Source organism: Carassius auratus, chromosome 1 (genome assembly GCF_003368295.1).
Source record: "Carassius auratus strain Wakin chromosome 1, ASM336829v1, whole genome shotgun sequence".
In the NCBI taxonomy this organism is placed as follows: domain Eukaryota; kingdom Metazoa; phylum Chordata; class Actinopteri; order Cypriniformes; family Cyprinidae; genus Carassius; species Carassius auratus.
This window is the reverse complement of record NC_039243.1, coordinates 25,662,958-25,688,061: the sequence shown is the minus strand read 5'-3', so window position 1 is coordinate 25,688,061 and position 25,104 is coordinate 25,662,958. Positions and strand designations below refer to the sequence as shown.

The window sequence follows — 25,104 nt, the reverse complement described above, 5'->3', positions numbered from 1 at the left end:
CCATTCCGTTCTGAACAGATCTCCTGTCAATTATAAAATGTCAGTGCATAAATTCTCCCTGATTTAAAAAAACATGAGTGGAAGGCCATCTGATTGATTTCGCTCTGCTCCTAACAAGAAGCAATTTGTACTCTGCTATTTGCCCCAGTGAATAGATTACATGTGGAGAGAACAACTGCTCCTCCAAATGTGATTACTCAGAGTCTCTGTGTGAAATTTGAGTACGGGCCTGGATGTGATTCTTTCTACTGGGTTCTGTTTTTATTTATATATGTTAAATATATTAGTGATGTGTCCTGCCTCCCTGCATTCCTTACAGATGGACTTGAGTAACATCTTTTTCCTTGCTATAGGCTAATACATATAAGTAATTAAAACATGAATGATACACACATTAATATAATATAAATAATATAAACTACATATTTTATAAGTGTATATATTTAAAGCTTATTAATATATACTAACATAATTAATAAATAAATTACCCTACATTTACCAGCAATTTAATTACATATTAACAGATTAGGCTACATGATGCTTGTTTCTAAACTCTGAGTTTGAGCTAATGACATTGTAACATTAACCCTTTAAAGGGCTCCATTTTCACCAAGTTATGATATCAGAAATGTTTCTGTATAAAACAGAACTAATTTAAAAATCTTTTTAATAAAGCCCTTCTTTCGTTAGCCGTGACCTTCGCTCTCAGGTACCGAGCGCGCATTCAGCTCACGCCGGCAGTGCGCGCTCCAGTCAGAGCTCGTGTCAGGAGTTCGGCAGCGCGAGAGCGGCGGCTCGGTAATTAGTCACTGTTAATATTCATTTAACGGACAGCGGCTGTAATTAAAAACCCGTGTTCCGTTTTATTAGCAGCTAATTTGTAGTTTACGCAAGCGCCTATTGATTATACGCATGGGTTTGTTGAGAGAAGTTAAAGCTCGGCTGCTTATAAAGAGGTTTTATATTATACTTCAGCGAACAGATACTCAAGGTTTCACGAGACCTAGTTTAATATTGCAGCAGACCAAATAATTAAAAAAAGGATTTAAGAAATCATACTGAGGAAGGTTTAGGCACATTTATCTATTATAATTATATCTATTACATTTTCTGTTGAAACCCTGAAGAGACTTTCTGAGATTTTCTACATTATTTTCTACATAATTTTACAATTAGAACATCTGTTACCAAGCTCCAAAACAGAAAAAAAATAAAGAAGGAGAAATTGTTTCATTTCCACATTTACCATCTCCTTTATTTAATGGTTATATTAATTTCAGTCTAAAATTATTAATTCAAATTGAATAGATATTTGGTGCTGAATGGAATATACTTACTGCTGAGTTTAGTGCCACATTTCTGATAAATGATTTATTAATTTGTGATAATAAAAGCCATTTTATTGCCATTACACCCACATTAAAACATGCTACATTATTAACTTTGATTAGACTGCAATGGAGTTTGTTCTCTAACATCACAATGGAACCAAGTTGCAAGTGATTACTGCATAAAAAGGCTAGTTATAAGCCAGTTTTGACTTCATCTGTGATTTTCAGCTGGTCATTTGTCTGCCAAATCCCACAGGTCAGATTCTGGCTGAACCCAGTCTTCTCCCATGATGCTTTGCAGCGTGAAGTCTTGAAAATACTCAAGTCGATGACTGTTCAGATGAGAGAAGAAATCAGAATATCCTGGTGATGTTAAGATCCAATTAAAGGAAACCAAAATCATTTTACGATATCTAAACTTACAAGTCTGGTCCCTGTCCTTCTTGTAGGTCTTCTCTAGGAACAGGATACAGAGCCTCATAGGTCCTTCCTGCTCCAGAGCCATGGATGGCATAGGAATTCATCTTATTAATGCCCTGAGGGAAATACCTCCAAGGTAGAAGTGCTTCTCCCTTCCACTTGTTGCCCTCTATATCGGCTTTGAATAGTAGAGGGAGCTGTTGCTGTAACGGGTAATAGCATAAAAAGTATTACAAAATAACCAGCTTATGGTAAAAAAATGTCATGAAAATACTAATATATTATATATATATATATGTGTGTGTGTGTGTGTGTGTGTGTGTGTGTGTAAAATAATAATAAAACGCTTTGGATAAAAGTTTCTGCTAAATAACTAAATGTAACTGTAAACGTAAAAGCTGAAAACCACAATAAACTGATGTACAATGTGTATTATGTTACCATAAATGCATTATGTTTTCCATTCAATAGCAGAATCAGGTGTTGTCCATGTCTGTGATATCAAAACATTAGTCAGTTACACATTAGCAATGACAAATCTTCATGCTGTCTGAAAAACACTGTAGGCTTAACTTACGGGCAGACTTCCACCTCCAGATACTGCTCAGTGTTGTTGTTCAGGAAAAATGACTCTACCACTGGAAAATTTGTCAAAGAGCAAAAACTGTCAGTTGGAAATTTACAGAAAAACAGCGGAAGGTAGACATTTATATTAGTGTTTCATAAACTTTTTCCTTTAATTTGCGATCAAGTTTCCAAAGTTCAATCTCTTTTACTTCTCTGATAATTATCTGGATAGTCCAAGGATCAGGGCTGCATGTGCATATACAACAAGATAAGCTGATTGCACTATTTTTTTTATATTTGTTTCACATGAAAGTAAGAAACCAACTCTATAAACCAAAATGTACAAATCTGACCACAATTATAGTACAGATGAACATACCCTCATAGTCCCAGAGACCAGGAAACGGCTCTCCAGGTGGTCCAGCGGGTGCAGGGGGGTCATTAAAGAAAGGAGCAGTCACTTGCATTAACAGTCCATCCTCGCCAGGTGAGAAGCGAATCTTTACCGGCTCATGATCCACAGGTACGCTGTCCCAGGTATGCTTGATATGGAACTCCATGGCAGTCAGGAGGATACAACCGACGCAGACACTGTTGAGCATGGTAAAATCTTATTTTCTTCTATCAAGAGCTGAAATAATAATAAATGACTATCTAGCTGAATTTAAAAAATAAAGTTCTCAACAGCTTTACTTCTTATTTGTCTACGTATATATATAAATGTTAAGTATCAGTATATATCCACAGTTCTGTGCTCTAATACATCTTAACCAGCTCAGGACACAGGACTGTCTGATATGAAATAAAGTTCAACAGTCATTGATAAGCTAAACATCTGATATCATAAACCCTGATATCGTGGGAAAAACACTTCCTGATTTCTGGCATATATCAACTAAGCGTCCAACAAAAGTTTCTGTAGTCAGAGGCATAGTCTGTATTAAAAAAAAAAAACGAAAGCAAAATATTTAAGTAAATTAAAGTCTTACCCTATTCCATCACATCGAGGGTCCTCATTTTTTATAGTTCCTCAATTCAAGAGCCATGAAAAACAGGAACTCCATAAAACGCTCGGAACGCAGACGAGTCCAAGTTTCCAGGGGACATTTGAATAAGTTGCATCGCGTCCGTGGAGATGAATCTGATTGGCTGGGAGGCTCTTTAAAGTAAACTACAACGCGGAAGGATTTGTAGGTTCCTGATATCGATCTTTATAAATTAACATTTATTTACGTTTTTCTGCTACTTCTTTAATATATTTTATATTACGCGATGAAAAAAAAGCATTTGTAGTTTTTAAGTTTATATGACAGAGTGTTTAGCACGTTTAAAATGAATGTTGAAATATGTGTAGCCTCTAGCCTGCTAACGTTAGTTAGCCAAATCTCCGCATGGATACCAATGACGCTTAATGCTGTTGCTGAGATTACAGACCGAGTTCGCATTTTCATTTAATCTATTGAAGATTCTATAATTTTGTGATAATCTAATTTAATCATGTACGTTTACTCGATTAGACCAAAATGATAAATGATATGGTTCTACAGAGTCAGTTAATTAATGGTAAACCAATATTCCTCCACAAAGACAGTCTCCAGGGGATTCATTTGTGCTGGTTGTGTCTAAACTGACTGCTTCAGTTAGGCAAATTGTCCCCCGTTGCGTACAACCTGCCTGCCCACCCACTTACTAAATGTTATTATAGTTATGTTGATGATACAGTTTTGCAAAGCATATGGTTTGCAGTAAAGTTTGTCCTAACAAAGTTTATTGCTGTTGCAGATGCAAAAATGACAAAAGAAGTCGAGTTTCTTCAAGATCAAGGTGAAACACAGGCTAGATAACAGAAATAATGGTGTGCAGATACATGCACGGTTTTACAATCACGCATATTCATCAGCACTTGAACTTCGTTTGGTGTTTTATCAGTGAATCGTCTAAACTCTGTCCTGGATCAGTATCAGGATGAAGTTCCTCCTCCTTCCTCACTATCACAGGTTAGTTATATGAGATTTAGAGTTTGACACCCCTGATGTAGACGTGATGTAGATCATCTCTAGATATTTTTTTAGTAAACTCCTATGGTGCATAATTAATTCTTTAAGTGTAAAAGACAGTTCAATAACTACATAAATACAAGTTCTATTATCATTCTCGCCCTCATGTTGATCCAAATATGTATGACTGTTTTCTTCTTCGTGTAATGCATAAGATGTTAAGTAGAATGTGAGAACTAACCGCTTCAGTCATCATTCACTGTTATTGTATTAGATTATATGAGCTCATCCAGTCTCTCTCTGTCTCCTGAATGATTTTCTGTTTCTTAATCTAGATTTTTTTTCCCTCTTATCACAGCATTTATCAATGTTTAGTCCCATGACTTTAGGAACAAATTTTTAAAACAGGATGGTATAAGGACAAGAAAAATGGTTCTGATTCAGAACTGTTCACATTAAATTGTTCTCTGAATGTCTTCGCTTCTAGTTTTTGATTAAAGCCTGTCTTTTCTACTCTTTTCTCATCCTCTCACCATTTGTCTTATCTAATTGCTTTGCGTCTCTATCTTGTCTCTTCTCTCTCTCTCATCTTGCGTCTATTATTCTCATCTTTGCTTGTCTCATCTTTGCTTTATTTCTTCTCTTTGCATTTATTCTTGGATCATCTTGACTGCTCTTTTTTTCTATCCTGTCTCTTCTTTGTTTATATGTACACTTTAACGGTTTAATTATTATTTATTATTAAATGTTGCATGCACTTAAAAAAATACAAATAAAAGAAATTAATATCTTCCTCAGTATTTTTGTTTTTGTTTTTCACGTCATTATCAAAACTATCTAAAAATCTTTCAATCAAAATGCATTTACTTAAAAGGGTAGTTCACCCAAAAATGAAAATTCTGTCATCTTTAACTCACCCTCACGTCATTCCAAACCTGTATGAGTTGCTTTCGTTTGTTGAACATAAAAGAATATATTTTGAAGATGGTGGTTGCCATTGACTTCAGTAGTATTTTTTTTTCCTACTATGGATGTCAATGGCAACCATCAACTGTTTATTACCAGCAATCAAAATATCTTATATCTTCACATAAGAAAGCAAATCATACAGGTTTGGAACGAAATGAGGGTAAGTAAATGCTGACAGAAATGTAAATTTGTGTAGATTTTTTTTTTTTTTTTTCTTGGTCTTAAAAGTCTTAATGTAACTTTGTAAAGCCTGCAGTAATCCTGAATAAAGCCTCTTGGAATATTGTGTGTAGACTAAAAATTCATTCATTTTTTTTTGTCTTTATAAGACTGGTGATCTGGTCATGGAATCTGCAGTTCCCTGGCGCTCAGACAGAGGGTGAGTCTCTACAACCAATTAAAAACCTACTACTACAACCTCTAGCTGAAGTTCCCTAATATTTTAATCATGCATCCAGTTCGTAATTAAAAATCAAAAAACCTTTTCATGAACACCGTACCGCTGTAAATAATCTCATTTTGATAGAGTGGCTCAAACTTGTACTGAACTTAAAGAGACACATTGTTATGAATGTTCTGTTTATTTTTCATACCGTTGACCTTTTTTTTATTGTGTGTGTGTGTGTGTGTACATATGACATAGCTTTCTATAAAAAATACTTTATTAATTATGTAATACACATTGTTTTCAGTCTAATGGCTCCTCTAATTGAAGAATATGACAGACACATACAACAAATGGAGATGCAGCTCAAGTTCTATCAGGTACACAGTGCATGAAGGCTTTCACTATGCTACCCTACACAAACACTTACACACCATAAATGCTCATATTACAGTGAGGTTTAACTACTGTCTGGGCTTGATGGGGCTGATTTCATGCTGTCAGCTTTAAATTGCAGTTTAATTCCAAGTCAAGTGAACTTGTCCTATAATAAGTTTGCCATTCAGGAGTACACTGTCTCTCAATCATGCTCCTCCCACCACTCAGTCACATGCTTGTTTCTCTCTGTCAAACACTTAGAGGCAGATGACAGACGTCAAGGCCAGCCTGGAGCAGGTGGTTAAGGAAAATGAGCGGTAAGATCTTTCGAATGGATCTCCTGCTGATAACCCTCAGAATTGTAACAAAAAAACTCTTGAAATATTTCAGTTTGTGTGCAATGAATCTAGATTATAAGAAAGTTAGCTTTTTATTATTATTATTAAATTACAAAAAATAAAGCACTTTTCCATGTTATTAATTTTTTTTAGATGCACCTGTATATTACAGAAATATTACAATTATAGGAAACGTGCTTTTACATAAACCATGCCTTTAAAAGTGTCTACTTCTAATAATTTGATTTATGTTGATTATATGTTCACCTGCCAATTTATTACTAAGTTCTTGAATGCATAAAAGTCGGTTAATATTTCAGAGCAAATTAAAGCATGTCCACAGATAATAGGTTTACGAAGGTTGACCTTTTGCATTAACTGTGTATATACATTTTTATTCACAGGCTTCATGCAGAGCAGAAAATGTCCATTGAAAAGCAGTTGCAGTCTCTGTCCGCTGGAACAGGAGGAGATGTGACAGTGGACGCAGTCACCATTAGCAATCTAGAGGAGCAGGTCAAGTGTGCCATTGAGGTGAATAGCCAGACCTGTTCCAAACCACCTCTAAACTCCCATGAGTCAGTCTGTGCCACCACAAGCCCACAGGCACTTTCCTGGCCATGTATTCTGACTCGAGGAGTGATCCAGGGTTATTTCTGCTTTAAAGCTTCGTTCTTTAGCTAATAGGTGATAAGATGGCGTGGGTCGTGTTGTGCGGAACGAATGGGTTATAATCAGTGTGGAGTACACTCCAGTTGCTCCTGAGGATTACATATCAACACTTGACATTACAGAGTAATGAGATATTAGTGTGTCACTCATCAAGCATTCCACTTTCATCATGACATAGCCCTCCTTTAGGGGAGCAGTTCACCAGAATGTTATATTGCAAATCACATCTATACCTCTCTAGAGAGCACATCAGGTCAAGTCAAGTCTCAAGTGACTTTTTTTTTTTTGTGGACTTTCCCATTCATATTCACATTTCTAATTTCTTAATTAACTTAGAATTAAGTAATTAGCTCTAAATAGTTAAAAGGAGAATAGTAACTGCATAGCTATATTATATCTATCGGTTACATAATTAAATATAATTTATATATTCACAATGATGTTGCCAATTCAAAATATGCAATATTGTAAATATTGCGAAAATGTGCTAGTTTTCCACTCCTTGTCTTGGAAAAAATTAGGAGAGCTAAAATATTTAAATAACATCTCTTGTTTAAAACTCATTAGCATTAATATCATTAATACTCAGGAGTATTTGCAGACATTTGACATTTTAAAATGCTTTTATAAAAACGAGTCAGTTTGCCTCAAAAATGTATTTAGTCATAGGCAAAACATGTAAAAACTATAATTGCTAGTTATATAATCCTCTTGCATTCAGTGTATTTATACTAAAATATAAGTCCCTTCAGTTACTGTAATTAAATTGTTTATTGAGCTTTGCTTATTTTAATTTTTTTTTCTTCAGAAGTTGTAGAAGAACTCTTCAACCCTGAACCTGCTGTTCAAAAAAAAAAAAATTTTAGTTAGAGAGAAATGTGTTTAGTCCCTGCCAATAAATCTCATGAGCTTGGCATTGCTAGCTTAATAATGCCATGCTCTACAAGTTGTGCTGCTGGGTAAATGTATCAATTAATTTAACATTGTTTCTGTACTCTAACATCGCGTATCAGATAGCAGTGGTATTCAGAGAGAGGATTGGATACACATTCATGAAAGGCCACAATCATAGCATTTATCTTTGATTTGTGTGTCTGCAGGAGAAAGAACGTGCTCTTCAAATGTGGCAGACAGCTTCGCAAGAGTTGGATCGACTTCAGACCCAGCACCAGAGCTCCATGAGTGATGGACAAATACACGCAGTTGAACGGCAGCACATGCAGGTTAGAGTGCTTTCATATTACAAATTTCACATGTTCAAGTTCAGTCTATTTATAATGCATGTAGGAGGTCATTGGTTTTCTTTTTAAACTTGACAGATGTACATTTATTTACATTTATGCATTTAGCACACTTTTTATCTAAAGCGACATATTCAAGCTAGACACTTTTTTTTAATTGTATTTTTTTTAACCAGTATGTGTTCCCTGGGAATAGAACCCACAACCTTTTTGCTCTGTTAATGCAATGCTGTACCACTGAGACAGATTTCCCAGACAGATTTAGCAAATGTTAAGTGTCCATATATTTGGTTTCTGAAAACAGTTCAGTATCCTCTTAAATTTTCTCACTTATTTCTGGCATGTGTAATATGATAATTGAACACTTGAGGGCAGTGTTTAACTACATACAGGCACCGTTAACAGAGCAAACAGACCCGCAGCACTTGCCAGCAATTATGCATAGACCAGAAGGCATGGCGGGCTGAATTATTTGAATATATAAGTTCGATATTAGCTGTTGGCTGTAAAGTATTGGCTTAATTATGGCTGGAAACTTATTATAATACACATTAATTAAATATTGAAATGCTTTGTCTGTGCTCTTACTGACAATCACTGGGCTGTTTTAGAATCAGCTGGCACAGATTCAGCAACGCCCAGAAGCTCCAGCTGACCAATCAGAAGCTGGAATCACTAAGACCGTCTCTTTCAATATGAAAACAATACTGGTTCAAATCTAAATCTACTGTATTTTCCAGTTTTATTGTGAATGTGCCATTGTTTTTTGTTTATTGTAATCAGTTTTATTCCGATTAAATAATTTTGAATATTTCATTAGAATAAAATTAACCATGATTTTTCACAAAATGTAATGACTTTCTCCGCCTTTAAAAGAATAGATTTTTTTTCTTTCTTTTTTTTGAAAGCTCTCTTACTTGCAATCTATTTGTTTGCACATAATTATATAATTACAATATTTAATGTCTATATGTGTGTGTGTGTATGTATGCATATATATATATATATATATGTGTGTGTGTGTGTGTGTGTGTGTGTGTGTGTGTGTGTGTGTGTGTGTATGTGTATGTGTGTTTAGTAAATAAACCCTCTTTATACATATTAGTACATTATCCCATATATATGTCATCGGCCATTTTTCACGATCCAATCAGATCTTGGCCCAATAAAATTAAGCCCCACTGAAAAGTTTGTTTTACCCAAAAATATTGTGTTAGGAAATATATATATTATATATATATATAATTATGTTTTAATATATAATTAAGGTTTTTATTAGGGATGCCAGTGCCATGTACAGTGAGTTGTTATGCAATGGCTTTAAAGGCCTAATCCTTGTACTGTCTTAGTCACACACTTTTTTTCACACTAGTCTGGACACCACCTGTTTGAGTGAGTGTTATTCATTGTTTAGCCTTGTGTGTGTGTGTTGGTTGTGAAGAGAAATACTACTCTATTTCTGAATATTTAATGAGCGGTGTAGCTCTCACACACCCACCTTTTTCACACTTATCTCAGCTCGACCTCCAAACTGTGCTCTCCTTCGTCCTTGTGAATTGCCTTGCAGTGTGTGTTTTTGGTGTTATGCCCGGCCGGCGTTCATGTCTGTCCTGTCACACTCAGACCAATCAGCAGTTCCTGAAAACGGTGGCGGAACAGAGCAGTGAGCTGGAGGAGTTACGCAGCCAACTCAGGTAGCGTTCCAGATGGCCAACTCTTCATGACTTAACCTTGACTCTCGTTCTGTTTGGCTCCTGTGTGTATAGCTCAGTAAGCTCAGTGCGTTTCTCAAGATTCAAACACAACTTTAGTGCAGTCAACATTTACGTCAGAAGAATGAAAGTAGTTTTTCCTCACTGTTCTTGAAATGCATACCACCAACAAATCTTTCTGAATTTAAAAGACTGTAGTGCATTTTTGATCCCTTTCCCTCATCGGTTTAGAAAGTACTGAAAGGTCAACTTTATGTTTATTTTTGTGTGACGTTTCAGGCATGCAAAGCTCAAGCAGAGATCTTCTGTGACTAAAGTGGAGGAGATGACCAGACTCCTGCAGAATGTCCAGAATCAGATGCAGAGGAGGGTGAGAGACAGACAATTGCATATGCTGTTAATGTTGCTATTATTGTCCTCATATAAATGTTCTCTAATGTCATGTCTGTGTAATGGTGCAGGAAGAGGATGCAGCAGAAGCATCTGATCAGAGACTACAACAGCTACAATCAGAACTGAAGCTGCTAGAGGCCAGGTTATACACTACTGTGTTAAATGTTTTGAGTCTGAATTATTTATTTTTTGATTTTAATAGTTAACATTCAGCAAGGTTGAATGAAAGTAAAAAAGAATGTGTGTATATATATATATATATATATATATATATATATATATATATATATATATATATATATATATATATATATATGAAAATAGGGATGTATTTTTTCAGACTTCAAGCTGCAATGCAGGAGTCTGAGTCAGTGCACAGGAAGCAGACGGATAGTGAGCGGCAAGCGGGAGACCTGCAGGGTCGCTGCGCCTCTCTGGAAGAGGAAAAATTTGAAGCCCTCAGTCGCCTCCGTAACTCCATCCAGCTGGCTGAGGAGGCCTCGCTTCAGAGAGAGCAGGTCACACTCCAAATAACCACACCACACGAGCCCAACGCAGGTGCTCTTCTATACCCACCTGACTGCACATAACCTGAAATAACTTTGGCGTGTGTATGTTACTCTAGGCTCAGCTGAGGGAGAAACAGAGAGCAGAAGAGCTGGAGAAGATGAAAGATGCCATGAAGCAGCTGATCCAGGATGCTGCCATGCTCACCAGGAAAGAGGTGAGTGCTGCCAATGTTCTTGAACTTAGCAAAAGCATTTGCAAAAGAATGAGCTTGAGGCATCAGGTTTACTCTTAGACATGGTAAATTAGGCTCTGAGACTACCTAGACAATATTTTAGGCATGATGGTCCTTAGTCAGGGTAGACATCATCAAATTTGACTTTTTTTAATTAGGTTTAGATTAACTGTCGAAGGAACTCAACTTCAGTGTCTCAGTTGAAACTGAAACATTCCATCAAATTCCCCCATCTTGTAAAAGCACCGCCAATGTTACCCATGTTTTACACTGTTGTGTTTCTGTTTGGCAAGTCTTTGAATTTTGGCTTGCACTTCTGACACTAAATCTGATTTTTTTTTTTTTTTTTATGGCACAGCGTTAAAGATTATAAGCAAATGTTCTCCTGTGAACACTGAAAAGCTCTATAACCAGAAATAGCCTGACTGTTAGCACTGGCACAGCATGGTTGTAGCACAGTCAAATCAGCATCCTTCTAGTTTCTAATTATAGCATTTGGACATTCATCTTATCTGTGATCACAGTGTGCATGCATTGTTATTTGCATCTCATTCTGAATGTTTGCTTCTCTTCCTTTTATAGGTTGATAGTGTCCGTAAGCAGTGTAACGTTCAGATTCATCGAATGGCTGAGGAGCTCTCTGCCTTGCAACTGGTGACACTTTCATCAGCATATGAACAGATGTGTATAGCTACAACTGTCACCATTGCATATCAACATTATCTCTTATGGTTGTGTGTGTAGGAATGTGCTGATAAAGAAACACAGATTGAAAGAGCCAACCGGGAAAGAAAAGCTGTGGAAGAGGAGCTGGAAAAGGTACAGATACATGCATTTTTTTACCTACACATAATTAAATGGACCAAGACTGTATGTTGCTGTGATATCACAGTTTGACAAAATTCAAAAAGCTGTATTGGATTTCTGCCAGACATATTGTTTAGTGTTGAGGTCAAATAATTTAATTTTAGTCTCATCCGCCTCAGAATTGTAAAGGTGTGTTTTGGCAAAGCTCAGTCGTGAATGCATGTGGCCTTTCTTGAAGAGTGGCTTTTTTCATATTTTTTTCACATTTGTGGAAAATTTGTGATATTGTTGTCACATGCACACAATGAACAGTCTTTGTCATAAATTCCTGCAACTGCTTCAGAGTTTCTGTAGGCCTCTTGGTCACCTCTATGAACAGTTTCCTCCAGGCTCTTTCCTCCAGTTTGGAGGGACGTCCTGATCCAGGGAGGGTCTGTGTTGTATCAGATACCTTCCACTTTTTAATAATAGACTCCACTGTGCTTTTAGGCATTGATAAAGCCTTTGAAGTTTTTTGGATCCATCTCCTGACTTGTGCCTGTCTACAACTTTATCCCGGAGATATATATATATATATTGACAGTGCCTTGCCACCCATAGTTGATTGTTTGCTTCAGTTGCACTACCAAGGACTGAAATGCTCCAGGAAAGTTATTTTCATGCCGGGCTAATTTAAATGACCACAGCTGATCACAGCTGAAACTTAAATAGTTTTGTGTGTTATTGATAAGGTGTTTAGCTACATCTGATTGAGTTTACAAGTCAGTTTTAGGAGAGGGGTGATCCTTTTTTCAACTCAGTGATTCAGATTTTTTTATTTTTCCTATTTTTTTCTGACAAGCTGGATAAAACAAAAACTGTGTCTGTCTTCATTTCAGACTGAAAAGCAATAAAATGTGATTGTGAAATGTGGTTTTCTTTTTAAAGAGGGGCGATTCTTTTCTATACTGTATATTATATTAAAGTGGGAGTAATTATTTGATTGTTTTCTGAATGATCATGTGACGTTAAAGACTGGCGTAATGGCTCCCATCACAGAAATAAATTACTAAAATATAAAAGTTATTTTAAATTGTAAAAATATTTCACAATATAGTGCAGCCTTGGTAAGCATAACAAATGTCTTTAAAAAAAAAACAATTTGAATAATAATAAATCGTGTGTTTGTGTTGTAGGTCTATAAAGAGGGCCGAGTTGGAGAGCCTGAGATGAGGAAGATGCAAGCTCTACATCAGAGATGTATAAATGCTGAGCGACTGAAGGACGAAACACAACTCACACTCAACAGCACAAAAAACAAGATGAAGAAGATGGAGTTGGAGTGAGAACACACACACACACACATGCTCATAAACTAGACCGAGAGCAAATACAAGGGTGCATCTATAATAGTTAACTGCATTCCCTGGTGTTTGTGTAGGTATTCGGAGGAGCTGTCACGCTGTCACGCTGTCAGGAGGAGGTGCGGAGGCTGCAGTCCGGGCTGACGAGTGCAAGAGAGGAGAGCACAGCTGTCAGTGAAGAGAGACTCCTGCTGCAGCAGGAGAACCAGCAGCTGCACAGAGACATGGAAGCACTGCGCAAAGAGTGTGCGCTCGCTCAGAGACGGGCCAAACATCAGGTTACAAATAATTACATTCTCATATATATAGTCATACAAAGCTGTCAGTTGCCCTAAAAGGGATATTTTACTTCAAAATGAATATTACCCCATGATATACTCACCCTCAAGTCATCCTAGGTGTATATGACTTTTTTCTTTCAGATGAATACAAGTTTCAGTGCTTGAGTAACATAAATTAACGGAAAAACAGAAGCATAAAAATAGAGGAATATCATCGAACTGATTTTTGTTTGTACATGTAGGTGTCTTCCATGCAGCAGGAGCTGTGTGTGAAGGAGCAGGGTTTGGAGTCCAGGCTGAGAGAGATGGAGGAGAGCAGTAAAAACTCCAGCGCTGGTATGACCAGACTGCTGCTCGCTCAACAGAAAACCATCAGCCGCTACAAAGACGAGGCCAAGAACCTCACACAGGCTTTCCAGCAGAAACTCGGCAGCCTCAGGTGAACGCTCAAACACACTTGACACGCACCGATCCAGCAGAAGTGTTGTTTGCTAAGGCAAGACACTCCATTACTGTTACTCATGTTCAGGGTTAGTGATCTAGACAGACCACGAAGTATTAACCTTCGGTGTGTTATTAATCCTGCACGGATAAATGGGTGTGAATGATACCCAGAACACCTTTAATGCTCATGCTTCACTCATTAAATCCTATTACTGTCGTATTGAGAAATAACTACCATTTAACGAGCTTACTGATTAAATATCATTCGAATTCATTGAATAAAGCAGGTGAAGTCTGGATCACAGCATCAGTGAGGTTTAATTAAAGACTGTCATTGCAGGTCAGAGCTGAACAGACAGAAACAGCGTGCTCAGGAACTTGAGATTCAGATGGAAACTGATCATCAGAAGATATTGGAGGTGTGTACATGCAGATTTGTTTGTATTCGGGAAGATATTGTGTGCTGTGATTAGATTTCTGTGGGGTTTTCAGTGAGTCATGTGATGTCATTTTTACCCCTAGTATGAGAGGCAGGTTTCAGAGCAGCAGGAGAAGAACATGCGTCTACAGAGACGTCTTACTCAGGCAGAGCAACGTGCAGCCAGTGCATCACAACAGGTATACACTCCACACTGGATATTTACACACTTCCTGCCTGTTGAATGCAACCGAGGCCGCTCACTTTGTCAGTGACCTTGGTTCTGGAAGTCATTGTCCTACTGGGATTTTAAAAAGCATTCATTTTAGAATTATAAGTCGTGACCCCAACCCTAATGGCTACAAGGGCGATCACTACATTACAGACTTTGATTTGAAACAAAAAAAGAGAATTTTTAATTTAATAGTTCACAATGCTCATACACAACCAGAGTGGATGTGGGTGGGCGCTATATTGTTCACTTTAAGCATGATTTAAAATTCTCTGATTTGTGGAGATTTTTTTTTTTTTTTTTTTGCATAGTTTTCCACCAGAAATTCTGCTGTTGAACAGTCAACTTTCAAGGTTTTAGTTATCGTTAAAAATCAGTTTCCCTGATAGAGAATCTGAATGGGATTTTCACTATGGTACTCTAGAGCTGCTGGATTGAGGGGTGCACAGAATTCCTCTAAACTGCTTTTTCTGTTTCAGCTGAGTGTGATATCACAACGGAGAAAAGCTGCATCCATGATGGATCTTGAGACTTTATCGTAGATGGATATCATCATCTTCAAAAAAGAATCAGCCTGGTCAGTTTGCTGTTGGGATTAACAAGTGTTTAGTCTCAAAAGATTTCACTGGCAGGATTACCCATGTGTTCATTGACTATTAATTTAATAAAAATATTTAAATAAACTGATGGAATCACTGCATGTTGAATGTAATATCCTGTAGGATTTTGTATCAAAGATGGCCTGTGACAAGTTACTACCAAGCCAAAGTATACCACATATTTTATTGTTCTGGTTAGCCATTCTAAGAACTGACCATTAAATACAGTCATTTATGCCAAAGGGGTATTGTATGTTTGATTCGGACTGGTTCACAGACATTTTAAGGTGTGGAGTTTTTCAGGACATTCACAGCGCAGCAAAGTGAAGCTTTACAGTGCTAAAGACACTTAAGTCTATCAAAGTCAAATCAAGATGTCTTGTTTTTAATTAATTCCCTCAAGTTAGTTTTTGTTTTGTTCTTAAACAATCAGGGTTCCCAGAGTTTAAAAAAACCAAATGCCTCAGGAAGACTAAAAGTGTGTTTGCTAGAACAGGAAAAGTCATGGACATTGATACACATTTTTCTTATTGTCAAGCTCTTAAATATTTTAGTAGATATTAATACTTAATCATGGAAGTCTGTTTCTGCCAATGTGGAGTAAAAAGTCATAATGAGAAATGTTCTCATGAGTTAATTTGGGGAGGGGGGGGGGTTGAATAATTGGGATGAATTATGATTCACATTGAGAACAATTCTCATGATAACTTTGCATATAAGAAACATTCTCATTCTAATGGCTTAGCATCAGAATGTCTGTGAATTTGAAGTTCAAAAGCCTAATGTAAAGCCATGATCTAAGAGTAACTCACTCCAAACCTGGATTCAATATTTAAACTTTAGTTCTTACATATACAAATTTATAGTATTTCCCATTATTCATATATATGCAAATATTTAAAATGTAAAAATTGTTGTATTTTCATATTTGGTTTTTAAACCATAATAATTATAGGCATCTAAAATTTTGCAAATTTGAGATTTAATAAAACCAAAATTTGTGTACTTCTAGGGAAACTTAGGTGACAAAGGTTAAAAAAAAAAAAAAAAGGAATTTTTCTTTTCCCAAACAATGCAAACACTTAAGTGGCAGGGAGTCACAAACTAACATTTCAAATGTGTTTAATCATACTGAAACGGGATGGACAACATGAGGCAACATTCACCGGGGTACAGCTCGGTTCTTCAACAACTTGTGCAATCATCTCACAATGAAGTGTAGTGGACCAGTTTTTCTGTACATAGTTTAACACACACAAGCTAATATCCATCATCTGTATACAACATTACACAAGACGTTTAGTACTGTATTCCAAAACATCTTAGGAGGGAAATGCATAGTTTGATAGTGTTACAATGTCACACACTGTCTCTACATGGAAAAATGAACATGGAGTTTGGTCCTTAAAATAGACACCAAAAATAAAACAAATCTAAACATCATTATATATGTATTCATAGATGGAATATATATATATATAAACATATATATATACCCATATCATATTATGTAATAATATAATATAGATTATTCATATATGGAAATTGAACTCAAAGCCATTGGGATGGGACCACAAAGGAATCGATCAATGTTGTGAAACCCAATGGCTGCTGGGATTTGTAGTTTTGAGGCTCCAGAGGCAGCGCTTAGCGGACGAGCGGGGCCTGTTTAAGGGAGATGAGGACAGAACGCATGCGGGAGACGTCCTTGGCCTGCTTGCTGGACTTAGGGTTGAAATCGCAAAGGCGCGCAACGCGCTCCCATTCTGTGCCAGGACTGTTCACATCCAGCTCCGACACCATGGCTTCCTCAGCCGCCCTGCCGATGAAAAATCACAATCAGCGTCGAACAGAAACTAGGAACACTCTCAGACACGTCCCACTTAAGCACACAACCTCTGACCTCCTTCATGCTTTGAGAATTAAAAAAAAAAAATCTAAAAGATTCACATCTTGACATGATCAACAAATTATTTTCCAGAAATTGTGTTTACCAAAAGGAGCTTCTAAAATTGGTTGAAATGTTTCATAAGATTCTTTTTTAGGAGGTAAGAGGCAAGTGTACCAAAGCAGCTCTGTCCTGGGTGAAACTCAATTTCTATTTCCATCCAACAAGAATACATTCATAGAGACATTCTTCAGGTGACCACATAAAAACAGATGGTAGTTTGAGCATCATGCCCCCAACCCACCATTACCAGATCTTGAAGGCAGGAAAAGGTTCCAAAACAGCCAGTCAAATTTTGCAGCAATTCAGCTGGTTAAAATAAGTTGTGGTACTTTGAAAGTCCTTGTATGATGAGACATTCCTCATCTCTTGATGGTCAGAGGAATGTCAAGGAATCACATACGCTAATGAGCCTTCAATGCAGCAATTGACAAGCCAATTAGCTTATTTTAACCACCAAATCTTTGTGCAAAGGCTGAAAGTGCCATGTGTTGGCAGTGACCAAAAGCAGGGCTTTCTGCTAAGCATGGGGGAACTAAACCAAGTTTCTGGCAAGCCAAACACAAAAGAGCTCTGAACATAAAAATCTTCAGAGAGCTTTTTAAGACCATATTTGCCTATTCCCGTTTCCTCCCGGCCCATTACCAACCCTTTCCGCTGCCGTGGACTCCAGTAGAGGTGCATTAGCCTCTCCACTATCACACAATATACACAGCAAAATGGGTATGAAAAGCCAATGAGGTAAATCACGGTCACAATCAACTACATCAACGCACAGGACTAGTGCACCAACACATAACCACAAAAGGACATCCAGAATCTTAATTTTACCAGAAACATGTTGATAATAAAGACAGCAATTCATTGGGGCATTAATTTGCAATAAGTGGTATTTGTTCCTTGAACATATTTGGTTTTCTTGTCTTTATTTTTCCTTTTTCTTTTTTTTTTACTTAACTGGTCTAGGCGGTAGCAAGGATGGTTAATGTGAGTGCTTAAAGGTGCATAGAGAAAAGAAAAACAAGGAGAAACAGATCACAAGTCAGATATATAGAAAACCAAAAGAAATGAGATTTATGCAGATGACCAAAGCAGACATGCACTGTTCAAAATCCAAGTCATCTTAGGAGTGTTTCTAGGTGCGCTTAGCTTGCAGCCGTCATTAATGTATGCGCTACTCGCGGCGTTCAGCAATCTCAACTGGCACTTCAGTTGAGACATTTACCAAGCAAAATAAAAGCAGCTAATGTTTACAGTAGCTCTGCAGTATAGGCAGAAGCAGTAAGAGGTCCATGGTGAACATGAGGGCTGCAGAACTAAGAGGACAGTTCAAGTTCTAGCCTGGGAGAGCTTTGCTCAACTTAGGCACACCGTACTCTAAAATAATCCATCTAACAGAAGCAACTAGGTGTCTGGCTGAAGTATAAGCCATGGGATAAAGGTGCACGAAGTCTTGAGTTATTAAAAAAAGATTAAATAACTCAATATTTGACTACTTTGAGATTGAGCCAACAAACAGAAGAAAGAATTGGTGGTCAACATCAGTAAAACCAATCGACAGTCCTCGCAACAACAGATGATGCAATATATGAAAAAAATAATAATAACAACCCACCATTTTCTATGAACAAGAAAATAAATGACCTAGTGCGCCATTAAGAATAAGCTGACGTTTGAAAAATAAAAATAAATTAAGCAAACCAAGTATCCTGTTAACTTTGACAGAAAAACACAAGGGGGAAAAAAATATTTTTAGCATATGTACTACTGGCTGGGTTTATTTATTGGCTGGCTTTGCTATCAGCTAGACACATAGTTGCTTAGAAATGCACTAGTGCTATATTACAGAAACGCTACTACTGCTCTAAATAGAACTAGTATAATCAATCTCAATTCATATAAACAACATTGACTAATCTCACAATTTATACAAATGATAAGACATATCTTAAATGTCAACAAAATGCAGACATTGTGACAAATGCATGACATAAATGGTTAAACATTTTGTACATTACCATGAAAAGTACCAACAACAAAAAATGAGAAATTAATGAATGGGCAAGGCAGACATAAAATCTGCTATGTAACTTAAACATGGGGGAAGGGACAACATGCATGGTGTGCAAAATGATTTGTCCAATTACTCTTGAAAAAAACACACATATATATATATATATACACACACACACATACATATAAGACCCTGGTTTGAAATATGAAGTTAACCAAGAGTTTGGTTAGAAATGTGGAAGATTACCAGGTGATGAAAAAAAGATAAGATGCAGGAATATGACTTATTGGGAGATGCATGTGAAAAGAAAGGATGTTAGTTTGGCAACATACACATAACCAATCAGATCAGCGAAGGGTTGTTTGTAGAAATCCTCATCCAGCACCCTGGGAGTCCCAGAGGAGAGCAGTGAAGCAGGAGAGAACAGAGAGAGTGGTAAAAAGGAGAATAATAACACTCTTACAGAGCCAAAACACTGCAGTGTTAAGACCAGGCAAAGTACATAAAAGTAGACATACAAGAGAAAAAAACAGAGACAAACATGACATATAGAGACAAGGAAATTAAGCCAACGATTTTACATTCAGAGAAACGACATATTCAGAGAGGGATTTAAGGAGACTTGTCATTTTTATTTGTGCCAAAACATGCACTTGAAATTAAAATAGGAAATGTAACCTTTTACCCAATATCATTTGCTTTTTAATACAAATACAGAAGAATTATGTCAGTACATCTACTGATAAATTTCATTAAAATGCTTCACTGAAGCAGAAAGAGCTTCTCATACAGCTCATTCTTCTAGCTGAATACAACATTTTGTGGCAATCATAGATATAGTAACTGCTTCGGATTGGTCCAGGCTTGATCATGTGACCAAAACACTGCAGAAGTATCAAAGGGCACGATCACATGACCATTCAACAAGGTCAGATAGCTTCTTCACAGTCCTCTTATATCATTAGTCACGACATCATAACATAATTGCCATTAGTCTTAATAATAGGAAGTTTACTCAAAATTATCCTGAATCATTTACTCATTCTACATGTTATTCAAAATTTGTATTAATCACGTGTATATTAAACGTTTCATTTTTGAGTGGACTATTGTTTAAAAGAACAGCTCAACCAAAAAAAATGTTAATTTGCTGGAAGCATTATTGTGGATAATGGATTTTAGCCAGAAGAGACAGTTTAAAGTTAAAATGCTTGATTTAATGGACACACAGCTTTGCTTGCTTCACAAGATGTTAATTGATGAACTTGAGTGGTGTCGATTATTTTGAGGTTTTCATTAGTGGACTCTCATTCTGACGGCACCCATTCACTGCAGAGGATCCATTGGTGAGCAAGTGACGTAAAGCTAAATTCCTCCATATCAGTTCTGATGAAGAACCAAATTCATCTATATCTTGGATGGCCTTAGGGTGAAACATTTTCAGCAAATTTCATTTAAAAATATATATATTTTCTCTTTGAACTTGAGCTCGAATACAACTTGCTGTACAAAAAAATAAGCCATGCACTCTCTAGTGTTTTTCTAATCAAAAAGCAAGAGACAGAAACTATGGCTCTTCTAGATTCCAGCTGCTTGAATAGTGTCGTGTACCTGTTGTTGACTTTGGTCTTCTCCAGCTGCTCGTTCTGCCTGGTGTGCCACTCCTCCAGCTCCAGCTTCGCATTCTCCTTCCACTCGGCCTCCTGCTTACGGGAGTTAGCATCTGAAAAACAGCAGAGGTGAATCTCTCTCAAACCTTAATAACCTTAATAGTTTGAATATATCTTAAGGAGAACATCTACGACTATGCTCAAGCTACCGAGCTGTTCCAGCCTCTCGAGCTGTTCTTCTCTCCACTTCCTCAAGCTCTCTGGCTCCGCCTGCAACCGATCAGCATTGGAGATAGCCATATATGCATCTGAAGGACCGTTACTCTCCTACAGGACACAAAGCAAAAATTAGGAGTCCAAACCATACAGTCCCACTATTCCACTTTATGCACTTCTTAAGAGCATCAACTCATTTGGATCAGTGATGTATCAATTATTTTAAATTAATAAGTTTATTTAAATTGTAAATATAAAACTGTCTTGTTAAAATGTGACTATTAACACTGGGCATTCACTACCCTTCTCAATGGCTAAGTTAACCCTGTAAAGCCTGACATTTGAAATCATAAAAATACATTTTAAAATGGAACAGTTTATCTTTTTTAAAGTTTGCATATGCATTTTATGTATTGCACCATGTTTTATATAACTATTAGTTTATTAATTTATTAATTTAACTATTTATAACTAAATAATTTAATTGCCTATAGAGTATAATACATCAAGAAAATAGAGTTAAATGAAAAAAACACCTTAGATTTATTTAAAATATGCAATTTAGTACAGCTGCTGTTATTCACATAAAAAGCTTAAATTCAGATAGCTTGGAATGCAAATCTCCCAATGACATGACATTTAAACACTGCCATTTCAAAAAAGATATGATGCAATGAGAATTGAGAGATGTACAAATAAAAGTGTAACACGTGTTACAAAGTTTACGTTAAATTATTAAATGTAATCTGTACATGTACATCAACACACAACAGTCTTTGCAGTGTTAATGTGGCTGTAATACACGCAAAAGAGAAAACTAAAGTAATAATATTAACACACTGTGATCTGATTTTAATGGAGTACTTACCCCATGCAGATCTCCATTCAATGCTCCACCTGCCAAGATGAAAAAAAGAGAAGAACATGGATGTTAAAGTCAGTGTCCGATCAATTTTTCATGCATCGAATACAATCCATCTGCATGAATCACCCGCAGTACAATTATTGAGCAAATATACATTACACAAAGGCTGTTTAACCTTTCTGTAGCTCAAACAGTAGAGCATGCTGCTAACAAGAGAAGACCATGGGTTCAATTCCCAGGAAATTCATGATCTGAAAAAAAAAATTTTAAGTCACTTTGGATAAAACTATTGGCCAATTTGATAAATGTATATGATCAAGAAACAGTAGTTATTTTGCAATAAAGTGTAGTCCATAATAAAGCATTACTTTAGTATTTAATTGATGGACAGGATATAGTCTTTCCCCCTGCCTAAATCCCTGGTTTTGCTGACTTATTTTCCTTTCTTTCTGAATCAGTGGAAAACATCAAGTAGCATTTCTTTAATAGAAGCGATTTTATCACTTCTAGCAAAGGTTTTAACATTTTCATCAAGCAATACATACGAAGCAGGCACACAATCAGTAATAAATGACACAAAATGTTTTCAACACATGCAAGTCCATTTTAATCTAAGAATAAATGAACAGACAGTATGCAAGCCTGATTGATTTTCTGCACACTGCACTGCATAATATTTCCAAGACTGTGGTCTTCAGTCATAGACCTAAGACAGACTGTGCCTTTGTGCCTGTGAAACAACATCCCCTTCATCATTTATTCAAACATTTCAGCCAAAGCAACATTCAAACCAACAGCCAGTTAAATGTGAATACCAGACACCTGCATCCATTGGAAATATTCTCCTCATTGCAATTAAGCCACATTTATACAAAAAATATTAACTATTTACTATCAAAATAAAAAATAAAAAAAATAGATGTAACCATAGTACAGGGTGTTTGCTAACCAAAGGCCTCTAAAATATACTAATTTCAGTCTGTATCTGGTAATAAATTAATTTGAAAAGGTGCAATTATAGTTTATATATCTGTAGAGATACATTAAACTGTGTGATGCTTGATTTTTGTCTTGATACCTAGTGTGCTGCCTACCTATATAGACTTTAACTAATTAATTTGAAGTAATTTCGAATGTATGAACTAAAAAAAAATGTAGACCATATTCAACTCGCTTTGGATAAAAGCATCTGCCAACATGTACATGTTTTCGGGAATCACAGAGACTATCAAATCTTTAAAACAAACCTTTTGAGGCATCATAGGAGAGTTCAGATCGATCATTTATGGCCATAACCTTCAAATCAAATATTTATGCCATTGCAGGTGTGTCTAAAATCCTCGCATCAAACATGAAGATGCATTGGAATAAATAATTTCTGACACTTGGTGCAGGCGAGTGGTTGAATCCAATATTTTGGGAATCAAATGTGCATTCAAGTTAATCTGAACACTCAATAAGTTTTTATACTTAAGCATTCAATAACTGAGGTCATAAAATGCTATCTAAATAGTAGGGGTAAAACCCGTGGTACAACACCCACGATACATACCGCGAACTGCCCACTGTTAAAATACTAAAACACCTGAAAAACACTGTTTTATTTGTATCTTTGCTCTATTGTATTTATTTGTTATTAATTTATTTATTTTTATTTGACTAACGTTAAAGTCATTTTCTCCTTGGAAAATAGCACATACCAAACCGAACCTGTCTGTGACGGTAAAACCGTGAACCGACCGAAACGTGAGCAATCTGAACCCTACTAAAGCATCTCGCTAGATTTGAAAATACAGCAGTGGTCTTGTCATAACCAAATCCAAAGGATGGCTGGACACTTCAGCATAAAGACAAGACAATATGAACTCACTCTCTCACTCTCACTCTCTCTCTCCCTCTCTCACTCGCTCACACAGACTTTAGTCCAAAGGTCTTTAAATACTTCAATAAAAACTCCTTCAGCGTTCAAGGAACTGAAATTTCGCTGATCCAAACAGTACTACAGTAATCAATCGACACACACGCATAAAAACATTAAATGTGTGTTCAAAGAGAAAATTATACACTTTGAAGACGAATAAAATTACGATTAAGCCGTTAAATGAGAAGTATAACCGTTACCAGAGGGAGATTTATAAAGAGCTGACTTGACAAAAGATAACGTCATGTTTTTCTGCTTCCTTTAACTACCAGTCCAGTATGTAAACCATTAGGACATTCAAACGACTGTTTGGACACGTTTTCTTTGGCAATGTAACGTTGCTCTACATTAACAGCATAGCACGTATTGTAACGTTAGTTGTTTTTTTGTTTTTTGTTACACACACATCGGGTTAACGTTACTTCACAGACACACAGCTCTGAATAAAGGCTAGCTGGCTAACGAGCGAATAAAGCAGCTCTTTGCTTTAAGTTAGCTGTTTTTGTCTTGGCTGCTCGATTATAAATGGAGTTTGTTTGTTTTTTAGATGTATTATTGTCGATGTCGTGTAAACCCACCGTCTGGGTCATGGCTCAGGGATGAAGGCACTTCTCCGCTGTCCAGGATGCTGAAGCCCTCGTCATTCTCGATGCCCGCGATTTCACTCTCCTGCTGGGCCAGAAACGCTGCCGCAGGGTCCTCGTCTGCCCCCACACCGTTTCCTGCGCTTCCTTGAGGGGCACTAAGCATATCAAAATCGTCCATAGCTCGCTAAATGTGTTTAGACTAAGAACAACTGAAAACACAAATCAGCCTTCTGTCTAACTCGTCGACGGCTCCAATGTCAGTGGGGGAGGTGCTTAACAGAGAACAGACGCATAGGAAACGGCCGCCCAGCCAATCAAAGTTGTGTATTTTTGATGGGCAGTTCTTCTGTCTATACAAACGACAAGAAGTTGAGTAGTCGACCAATAAAATGACTAAATCGTGCCTGTGCGAATCCCGTGACCATCAGCGTGCCCTGATAGGGCGTTGCAGCAATGTGGGATTGCATACGTTTCAATCTATAATGAATATAAACATGCCTTTCGCAAAAAGAAACATGCTGGACATTCAATGTAAACTGAAAGCAAGATGTATGTATAATTTTAGCTGACAGGGAAAAAGACTGCTTTTAAAATAAATAAATACTAGTAATATCCTGCTAATTCAATAACACATTCATGTACCTTGGTATAAATGGTACTCAAAGACAATTATG

General features: G+C 36.7%; 3 protein-coding genes across 6 annotated transcripts; 1 reads left to right on the top strand and 2 right to left on the bottom strand.

Annotated features, from left to right (window-relative positions):
• Nucleotides 1-1,228: 1,228 nt before the first annotated feature.
• LOC113105716 (UPF0462 protein C4orf33 homolog) lies at nucleotides 1,229-3,436 on the bottom strand. 2 transcript variants are annotated; one of them, XM_026266976.1, is made up of 6 exons: nucleotides 3,308-3,436; nucleotides 2,698-2,909; nucleotides 2,329-2,389; nucleotides 2,193-2,244; nucleotides 1,755-1,954; nucleotides 1,229-1,663 (listed from the first exon to the last, which is right to left on the bottom strand). In XM_026266976.1, exons 2-6 carry the CDS (start codon nucleotides 2,876-2,878, stop codon nucleotides 1,564-1,566), a joined length of 594 nt encoding a protein of 197 aa, XP_026122761.1. In that variant the 5' UTR covers nucleotides 2,879-2,909; nucleotides 3,308-3,436; the 3' UTR covers nucleotides 1,229-1,563. The 2 variants fall into 2 exon arrangements, with proteins under 2 accessions (XP_026122761.1, XP_026122753.1); XM_026266968.1 differs by lacking the exon at nucleotides 3,308-3,436 and having other exon boundaries at nucleotides 2,698-3,128.
• A 52-nt stretch (nucleotides 3,437-3,488) lies between these two features.
• On the top strand, nucleotides 3,489-15,349 carry LOC113105689 (sodium channel and clathrin linker 1-like). Its single transcript, XM_026266927.1, is given in 22 exon segments — nucleotides 3,489-3,512; nucleotides 4,101-4,142; nucleotides 4,248-4,315; nucleotides 5,614-5,663; nucleotides 5,977-6,049; nucleotides 6,309-6,364; nucleotides 6,790-6,919; nucleotides 8,158-8,280; nucleotides 9,922-9,992; nucleotides 10,290-10,380; nucleotides 10,472-10,545; nucleotides 10,744-10,921; nucleotides 11,029-11,127; nucleotides 11,728-11,799; nucleotides 11,890-11,964; nucleotides 13,128-13,273; nucleotides 13,373-13,391; nucleotides 13,394-13,573; nucleotides 13,819-14,015; nucleotides 14,361-14,439; nucleotides 14,543-14,638; nucleotides 15,150-15,349. Coding segments are annotated over 21 exon segments (1,974 nt in total). The 5' UTR covers nucleotides 3,489-3,512; nucleotides 4,101-4,108; the 3' UTR covers nucleotides 15,213-15,349.
• A 1,025-nt stretch (nucleotides 15,350-16,374) lies between these two features.
• On the bottom strand, nucleotides 16,375-24,713 carry LOC113105697 (clathrin light chain A-like). Of its 3 annotated transcripts, XM_026266940.1 has the most exons (7): nucleotides 24,422-24,713; nucleotides 21,926-21,954; nucleotides 21,051-21,168; nucleotides 20,843-20,954; nucleotides 19,564-19,617; nucleotides 18,176-18,211; nucleotides 16,375-17,088 (listed from the first exon to the last, which is right to left on the bottom strand). In XM_026266940.1, exons 1-7 carry the CDS (start codon nucleotides 24,606-24,608, stop codon nucleotides 16,917-16,919), a joined length of 708 nt encoding a protein of 235 aa, XP_026122725.1. In that variant the 5' UTR covers nucleotides 24,609-24,713; the 3' UTR covers nucleotides 16,375-16,916. The 3 variants fall into 3 exon arrangements, with proteins under 3 accessions (XP_026122725.1, XP_026122732.1, XP_026122741.1); XM_026266947.1 differs by lacking the exon at nucleotides 18,176-18,211; XM_026266956.1 differs by lacking the exons at nucleotides 18,176-18,211; nucleotides 19,564-19,617 and having other exon boundaries at nucleotides 24,422-24,710.
• Nucleotides 24,714-25,104: the final 391 nt, after the last annotated feature.

Excerpts from the sequence above, each read along its gene's own strand:
- LOC113105716 (XM_026266968.1), bottom strand. The coding sequence starts at position 2,920 with ATGCTCAACAGTGTCTGCGTCGGTTGTATCCTCCTGACTGCCATGGAG. Across the intron at positions 2,390-2,697 it reads TGGTCTCTGGGACTATGAGG|TGGTAGAGTCATTTTTCCTG; the intron begins GTATGTTCATCT and ends CAAATTTTCCAG. Across the intron at positions 1,955-2,192 it reads GAAAACATAATGCATTTATG|CAACAGCTCCCTCTACTATT; the intron begins GTAACATAATAC and ends TACCCGTTACAG.
- LOC113105697 (XM_026266940.1), bottom strand. The coding sequence starts at position 24,608 with ATGGACGATTTTGATATGCTTAGTGCCCCTCAAGGAAGCGCAGGAAAC. Across the intron at positions 21,955-24,421 it reads CCTGAGCCATGACCCAGACG|GTGGAGCATTGAATGGAGAT; the intron begins GTGGGTTTACAC and ends TCATCTTGGCAG. Across the intron at positions 20,955-21,050 it reads CGAGAGGCTGGAACAGCTCG|ATGCTAACTCCCGTAAGCAG; the intron begins GTAGCTTGAGCA and ends GCTGTTTTTCAG.